At 44.0% G+C, this 7,692-nt stretch overlaps 1 protein-coding gene across 1 annotated transcript; it reads right to left on the bottom strand.

Moving 5' to 3' along the window:
- Positions 1 to 3,308: 3,308 nt before the first annotated feature.
- Positions 3,309 to 6,692, bottom strand: LOC127346153 (uncharacterized). The gene is made up of 5 exons (XM_051372696.2): positions 6,431 to 6,692; positions 5,705 to 5,776; positions 5,454 to 5,620; positions 5,259 to 5,370; positions 3,309 to 3,888 (listed from the first exon to the last, which is right to left on the bottom strand). Exons 1-5 carry the CDS (start codon positions 6,614 to 6,616, stop codon positions 3,676 to 3,678), a joined length of 750 nt encoding a protein of 249 aa, XP_051228656.1. The 5' UTR covers positions 6,617 to 6,692; the 3' UTR covers positions 3,309 to 3,675.
- Positions 6,693 to 7,692: the final 1,000 nt, after the last annotated feature.

Here is a 7,692-nt window from a genome sequence, read left to right on the forward strand (position 1 = left end):
TGAATTTTGTTGTTCTATAGGTCGTGGGGATATGTTCACCGAAGCGTTAGTAAATAATTTTACTACTGTTTCCCATGAATGTCAAATTGGTTTCAGAAGGAACTTAGTTTCCCTCATCTCTCATAGGGATTGCAAATTTGTACATGGACTAGAATGGTATGCATACCTCAGATGAGAATTTCACAACCAGATTATGGAAGCTTATATTTCTGGCATTAGTTTTTCAAGGTTTTCCTTTATTTTTTGTATACTTCGCAACTTGGTATTTGAAGAGCATGATAGTTGCAAGAATTTTCACTCTAGGTATTGCAAAGAATTAGTCAGGTTCCACATATTAGATTTGCGCAGTTGATTTTGATTGCTATTGCAAATTAACATCTCTATTCCTCTCAATTATGCAGATAATGAGAGTAAAATATCTGAATCTATGTGCCTTAGGATTATGTGAGTAAACTTCTTTTTTGTGTGATAACAGTCCTCTCCATTGATGCATGAGCTGCTGGAGGATACCGTAGATGCTCATGTTTGGATTTTAATTTTTAAAACGTTCTGTGTTGATGGTTTGTTGATTACCAAGATGCTTCTGATATAGATGAGTTTGCTACAGATAAATGGTGCTATTTTATTTAGTAGCAAAGTGAACTTTGTTGGAGCTCCTGTGTGGCCTGCTGCTATCGTTATGGTGCTGTTCTGATTTAGCAGCTGCTGCTATTGTTGATGCAAACTGGTTATGTGAACTACTGCACAGCCTGCTGTTCCTGACCCACTTGTCGCTGCTAGAAGTGCACACTTTGTTTTGTTCTTCCACTGTCGGTAAAGGTGTGCAAACATGGTTTGACAGTTTGAGTGGTTTAGGCTTAGTTCATATATTTTTACTAATCCGGGAGTGAAGATTGAAAATATGAAGGGAAATGAACTAGAATTCATATGCGGTTTCAACCGGTTTCCCACGGTTTGGTATTTTGCCCACCCTTAAGTGTCAGTGACAGCAAGCGAGAGCCAAAGCTCACTTTCATCCACGGGTGGTTCACTGGATTGTTTGCTGTTGTTTCCTAATTTGGCGAAATTCAACTCTGTTGTTTTCCTGTAACCGGAGAAGTGAACTACAACTTCCGCTGGTCTTAGTTCTTGTCAGGTATGTAGTTTATGTACACGACTATGCACCATTCATTATACATGCATCGTTTAACCAGTTCGACCATGTAGCTACCATAATAACATGCTCCATGTGTAACTACCATCCATACAGATTTTGGATTCAAATTTATGTATAGCGGTCAATGTATCATTCAGGCTGTAGTGAGCATAATGTGATGAGGTATCGGTCATTCAGTTGGCCTTGTAGTGGTTGAGGCTGCAGTGTCTTCGCAAGACTCAACACTTCATTTTCTTAAGCAACCTGGGTTTCCACGGAGTGGTTTTGAGTGCGATGGTTTTCAATCTCAGGCAACTTTACTGTTTTAGTTGATAATAACGCACAGACAGAAATATCTATAATAAGAATTTTTCTGCATCAGATTTATTGCCTTTCCTTGGAATATCATTGGAACATTTTAATATCCGAGACTATGTCACTGCTCTGCCTACCTGTTCCATTCTTATGTTCGGAGGCCTGTTTGCTTACAGTGATGCAGCATTGGTAAGATACAGGTAACCAAGTAATTGTATTTCTAATACTTTCAAATAAAGAGTGTCAAATAAGCACTAAGAATATTAACTGCACATGCAAAGAATGTAATACTTTCTTTGTGATTATGTATTAATTATCCAATAACAATTTGTAGGAATCATAGGTGATTATGAAGAGTTTATGGTAAACAAAAACTCAACAACTTTTTTTGTGGGTACGATTATTCATTCTAGGGCAGTTATCACTTTGTTGAGAATTTGTATGGTAAGAGCAGAAACAATCTGCACGATCGAACAGCTAAGGCAATAAATCTGATGCGATTGGGTCTAGGAAGAATGGATGTCTCAAGTTAGTGATTCTTTCTTCTTGCTGGCTTTACCCCCAAATCTCAAGTTTTTCTTTTTCGCCAAGAAAACAGCGACAACCATGTTCTCAAGTCCTATATAGAAGGAGGGTTAGTTTACGGAGACTTTATGTCAAAGTGTTCGTATTTGTGGGCGGCTCAGTCAGACAGCAATGCGGCCATTGTAACTGTTGGTGCTGCCATATCAAGACCCCGCAGCCAGTGCCGGGAGTTCGGTTCTTGATTCTATTGTTTTAAGAGCAGACCACTGGTAAAGTTTTCTTATCACTTCCTGGAGTGTAGGTTTTTTGCATGCGGTAGGTCGGTAGGCTGTGACTTCATCACTGGGTTTAGCTCACATGTCTTCAAGCAGAATCGTCTGCGTTTACTGATGCAACAGCTTCAGAAAAGGCAGCCGAAGAGCACCTCCCTTGAGCCGGTTGAAGGATCCACGCCTCTAGGTCTAGAGGGTTGTATTTTCCTGTTTCGTTGAGGTGTATTAAAACATGTTTGTGTCATAACTTCTTTTTGTTTGACTCCGTTAACATGACAACCTCTGTTTCGTTGAGGGGTCTGCACCCCGTGTGGAACAGCCGATGCTATGGCTCCGCCAGTGTGTCATTTGCAGTTTCGTGCCTCGGTTGGTATCATTCAATTGTTTGGAAAAAGACGAGTTGTGCCTCCTGGATTGGGGATTCTAGCCTTCTGTCGTAGGAACTTTTTTACTCTTCTATTGCTTCACGCATTGAAATTCTACCATCAACATTTTTGTACATGAACCCTCTGTGTGATGATGCACACTGGTGGTGGCTGTTTTTGCTGTCATTTTCGGTTTACAAGCTGATAGCGGTTTGTTTCTCTTTTCTTTGTGGTTTTTTTCTACGGCACCAAGTTTGTGAAGGTGTTGCTTAGCAGATACACTATACTAGCTCAGCGAAACAAAAAGGCCATTCATCTGCACCCCAAGAAGTTCCCACGTGAATTCAAAGACATACAGATCACATGATTTTTGTTAACGATAACAACAAAGGACGGCGCGGCAAGGCACGGTAGGTCCATCTAGTTTCTATCCAAAGGTTAGCCCTCCCAAGCGGCATTTCTTTCTGAGACGTTAACAACACGTAGCTCATGCCAAGAAAAGCACAATCTCCATAAGGTATAATAAAGCCTACTCGGTTAGCAGAGCTAGTCTGAAATTTGAAACTTCGAATGGAGAAACGCTGATACAATCTATAGCCAGCAAAGCCTCAGTTCTACAACTTTGATGCAATGATTTAGCGAATCAGCTAATACATCTTCAAAAGGACAAAACAACCAACAGACAACAGAAATATATGTATGTCAGCTGCTTGGACTGGGATCAAATTCTAACTATCACCATAGACAGCCACCGTTTATTTCTACAGAAAAGTAGCTCGGACAACAATGTCAAATCCTCTCTGATGGGCACAATTGCATACATTATATCACCGATATGTATATATCTATCTTCTCATTTGTGCTTGAGTTTGTGATTGCGCCCGCCATCAGGGTGGCCGCAGGAATCAGTCGACATCATAAAACACCATCAGGTGCAGCAGCAAAGATTACATCAACAGCAGCACGAAAGGTACAGAGATTGTTCAGAATGCATCAGGAGGTTTCGCAGGCACGCAAATCATCCGTCTCCCAAGTCCACACACGCACAAACACCAGAAGGTGCCTATGCGGCGACCTTGGCCTTGGCTCCTGCCTCGGCTTTGCCTTGCGCCTTTGCGTCTCTGTCCTGCTCTTTCTTCTGCGCCCGCACCAATGCACGCCGTGCCCGGGGACGCATCTCACGTACTTTGCGTGGTGGCATGACGAAGGACTCGATAGGCCTGTCGTGGAACGGGTGCTCACCTTCAGCAAATATCCTCAGTTTGCGGTCCCTAAACTGGAGAATCATCAAAATATTGGATGTTAGCCGAGGATACCGTCACAAATTAACTGGTGTTAAATGGCAGCTTGAAAAGCCAAAATGAAGAGAAGAATATGACTTTCAAACAAAATGCTTGATTCAACTGGAAATGGTAAGAGAAAATCGACTTCCTTTCTCAGATACAAAACAGCAAATTTCAGAATCATGTAACAAGCATAGACCATGGCCTTTCAGCAATTAACTGTGCATGAAACACCAGCCATGTGCACTAAACAAGAGAAAAGATGGATGGGATATATATGGTATGGAAACTCACAGCAAGAACTTGAACAAAACATAAGTTACATAGTACATATGACTAAATTTCTCTGGTGGATTTTGCTTATATAGACTGCCACCTCGCGACTTATTAAGGAATAATAATAATAATAATAATAATAACAGTAATATTTGCCCTATCACCAGCTAATTGGTGCATGACTAAGTGTTCAGTCAAGTTTATGTGGAAGATACACAGTGGTTGTGTTAGCAGGAGATCCTATGCAATAATGACCGGTCGGTTTTTTTCTAAACAAGCAGAAGGGGATGGTTTGGGGAAAATGTATCTGCAAAGGTTGCTCTATTGACTTTGAGCAATACCATTCGGAGGATCCCAAAAAAGTGACAAAGCTATCATTCAGATATAAATTTCAAAGAAAAAACATGTAACAAGGATAGACCGTGGCCTATCAGGATCAGAATGTGTATGAAATACCAGCCGTGTGTGTGTACTAAACAAAGAGAAAGAATGGACGGGATACTATGGTATGGAATACTTGCAGCAAGAACCAAGCAAAACATAAGTTGGATAGTATATATGAATAAGCTTCTGTGGTGGATTTTGCTTATATAGGCTGGTAACTCACGACTTAAGGAATAATAATCAGAAGATTAGCACTATCACCAGCTAATTTAGTTAATGACAAAGTGTTCAGTCAATCTTCTGAACCAGAGGCAATGGTTCCCTTGTCAGGTTTGTGTGGACGATACACAGTGTTTGTGTTTGCAGGAGATCCTATGCAATTAGGAGCGGTGGTTTTTTTGTAAACAAGTGGAAAGAGATGGTTTGGGAAAATCATTTCTGCAAAAGCTGCTCTGTAACTTTGAGTGGTACCATTCAGAGGATCCTAACTAAGTAACAAAGCTATTGAGGAACTATCCACACCATCCAGCAATCCCAGATATAGGTTCATGGTTATTACGAGCCTCTACAAGAATATACATACAGTAATCTAAATTACAAAACATGCAAGTAACAAATGAAGCTACTATCAAGTCTTCAGCAAGAAAAGGAATGAAACTATAGCCAAATCCTAGAAACAAAAAGAAAATGAAGTTTCACTTACATCACGCAACCGATTGCGGGGAAGCATGCGCATGACAGCTTTGCGGATCACTTCAGTTGGGTCTTTTGCCATCTGGTCCTTGAGTCTTCTTTCCTTCAGATGCCCAATGTACCTATTGGAAAAATGCACATAACAGAAGAATATTAACAGTTATACCATACAAGGTTTCCAACAGCATTCGCTAGAATTACTAACCCTGTGTGCCAGTAGTAAATTTTATCAGTCATCTTCCTTCCTGTAACACTGATATCTTTTGCATTGACTACAATGCACATGTCTCCATTTTCCACATGAGGTGCGTAGGTCGGCTTGTCCTTTCCCTGAAGCACAGTGGCTATTTGGGATGCCAACCGTCCAAGCACCTGGCACATACGCAAAGTAGCTTATGCATAACCATTTACTAAGAGTACAGATCCTCACAGGTGAACAAGCAAAAGAATCCTGACCTGGCCCTTTGCGTCAAACACACGCCATCGCAGCCCGTCTAAATCAATTCTTCTCAAACCAGCGAGTGCTTTCTGTACAGTACAAAAAAGAAATAAGTGTCAGTGTCAAAGAGCTAGACTGCGAGTGGTGGTGTCAGGTGCGAGTGCACTAACAGCGAGCATAAAAGTCATGTTACTAAATATGTTATGCGCATTCACTAATCAGTGGTGGAGTGAGTACACTAGTAGGTAACAGTAATCACAGCAAAAAAAATGTAGCAAAGGCAAGTCAATATTCGTAAATCAAACTGTTGTCGCCAATGCCCCATTTCACCCTCAGTGTGCCACGGATCACAATTGATTCGCACGAATCTAGGATTTTACAAACCGAGAATGCAATGGTACGAAGCTAGGAGGTGGTAATGCACCTATGTTGTTCGTACTTGCGCCTACTGAACCAACATAGCAGTATGCACAATCAACCAAGACAATCAGCAATAATTCAGTACTATTCCAGAGAAAGAAATCAGCAATTATCTACAGCCCAAACGATCCAAAGCCAGCTAGCGGAATCTACCAAGTAGGCAGCTCAGCCTACCCGTCTGCAAAACGGGGATCACCGCCGCCTCTAGCCAGGACTCGCCAGGCTTCAGCGCGGGGGCGAAATGCGGATCGCGTGGCTTCCGTGAACCTCCCTCCTTGGTGCTACTACTACCACGAAAGCGAGAGAGATAGAGGTGAGCTGACCTTGAGGTTTCCGGTGAAGGCAGGCGGCGGCGAGGACGAGGAGGACACTGCATCCGGGGCCGGCGAGGAAGAGGAGGAGAGGAAACGGGGGAGGAGGCGTGGGGGCAGGGTTCGAAGTGGGTTTGGCGAAGAACAAGGGATGGGCGAGTGGAGGTGGAGGAGATCACGAGCTCTCGAGCGCCACATCGTCGTCGGCGGCGGCGGCGGCGATGGTCGTTCTGTCTGGTGGAGTAGTGCTGGCTGGAGTCGAGGGAGAGAGAGGAGGTTTCGCACTAGGGTTTTATTATTAGGGCCTTGATTGGCTATTGGGCCGTGGGGGCTATTGGCCCGGTAGCACCGAGCTCGACAGTTTCTTTTTTTTTCAACAGCAGGAGCTAGACAGTTCCTTATTTATCTTCAGTCTTTTCTGTGACAACAGTTTTTTTTTTTGCGAGTAAAAGAGACTGATATTATCCGGCAAAGTTACAGAAAGGGACACAGAAGATAAGAAAATTACAACAAGACCCTCCTGCACCTCGACCACGCCGGCGACACGGAGCTGTCGGTGGCGCGCCGCCGCATCTGCTTCCCTTGACGCCTTGGATCAGAAGCAGTCCCCTAGCGGACGGGAAGTCGCCGAGCACCGGTCACAGAGGACCTACCCCGGAGGCCGCTGTCGTCGTCGCACCGAAACACATCATCCTCTTCCACGAGATCTTCGGAAACCAGCTCCGCCGTCCCACGGACGCCGGCAAGGGGAAAGCGCCCACGGCAGCTCCGTAGAGCTGCGGACGCGGTAGAGATGGCGGATCGACAGCAGAACTCCGCGGAGCGCCGCCGACGAAGAGGAAGACCACCACCTGCAAAAGCAACACAGGCCGCGCCACCTCCTCCCCGACGCCGCCGGCTGGACACCAAAGACAACCTACACTATGTACACGCCGCGAATCGGGGTTCCCCCATCCTCCCGCCGCCGGAGCGGCCGACGGAGGGCGAGGCAACCGCTGATTCTGTGACAACAGTTATACTGGATTTAGAGCATACAAAAAAATACGTTGTGTTGGCATCAGCCTCCCCTATGACAACTGATTGTTCATCATCTGTGTAGAACGATCACTACAAGAAATGTGTTAACTAATGACCTTCTGACAATGACCACGGATATATTACTCATAACTCTACGACCATTTTGCAGCAATTGGTCGTAGGCCGTATGGGAGGGTCCAAACCCTGATTTCCTACGACCTTTCTAGTTAGGAAGGTTGTCGTGGATGTAACCACGG

This window comes from Lolium perenne, chromosome 3 (assembly GCF_019359855.2).
Source record: "Lolium perenne isolate Kyuss_39 chromosome 3, Kyuss_2.0, whole genome shotgun sequence".
Lineage (NCBI taxonomy): Eukaryota > Viridiplantae > Streptophyta > Magnoliopsida > Poales > Poaceae > Lolium > Lolium perenne.

Bases quoted from the DNA above. Each gene is read 5' to 3' on its own strand.
- LOC127346153 (XM_051372696.2), bottom strand. From the start codon at position 6,616: ATGTGGCGCTCGAGAGCTCGTGATCTCCTCCACCTCCACTCGCCCATC. The intron at 5,777-6,430 runs GTCAGCTCACCT...TGTACTGTACAG, and splicing joins CCTTCACCGGAAACCTCAAG to AAAGCACTCGCTGGTTTGAG. The intron at 5,371-5,453 runs GTTAGTAATTCT...TTTTTCCAATAG, and splicing joins ATTTACTACTGGCACACAGG to GTACATTGGGCATCTGAAGG.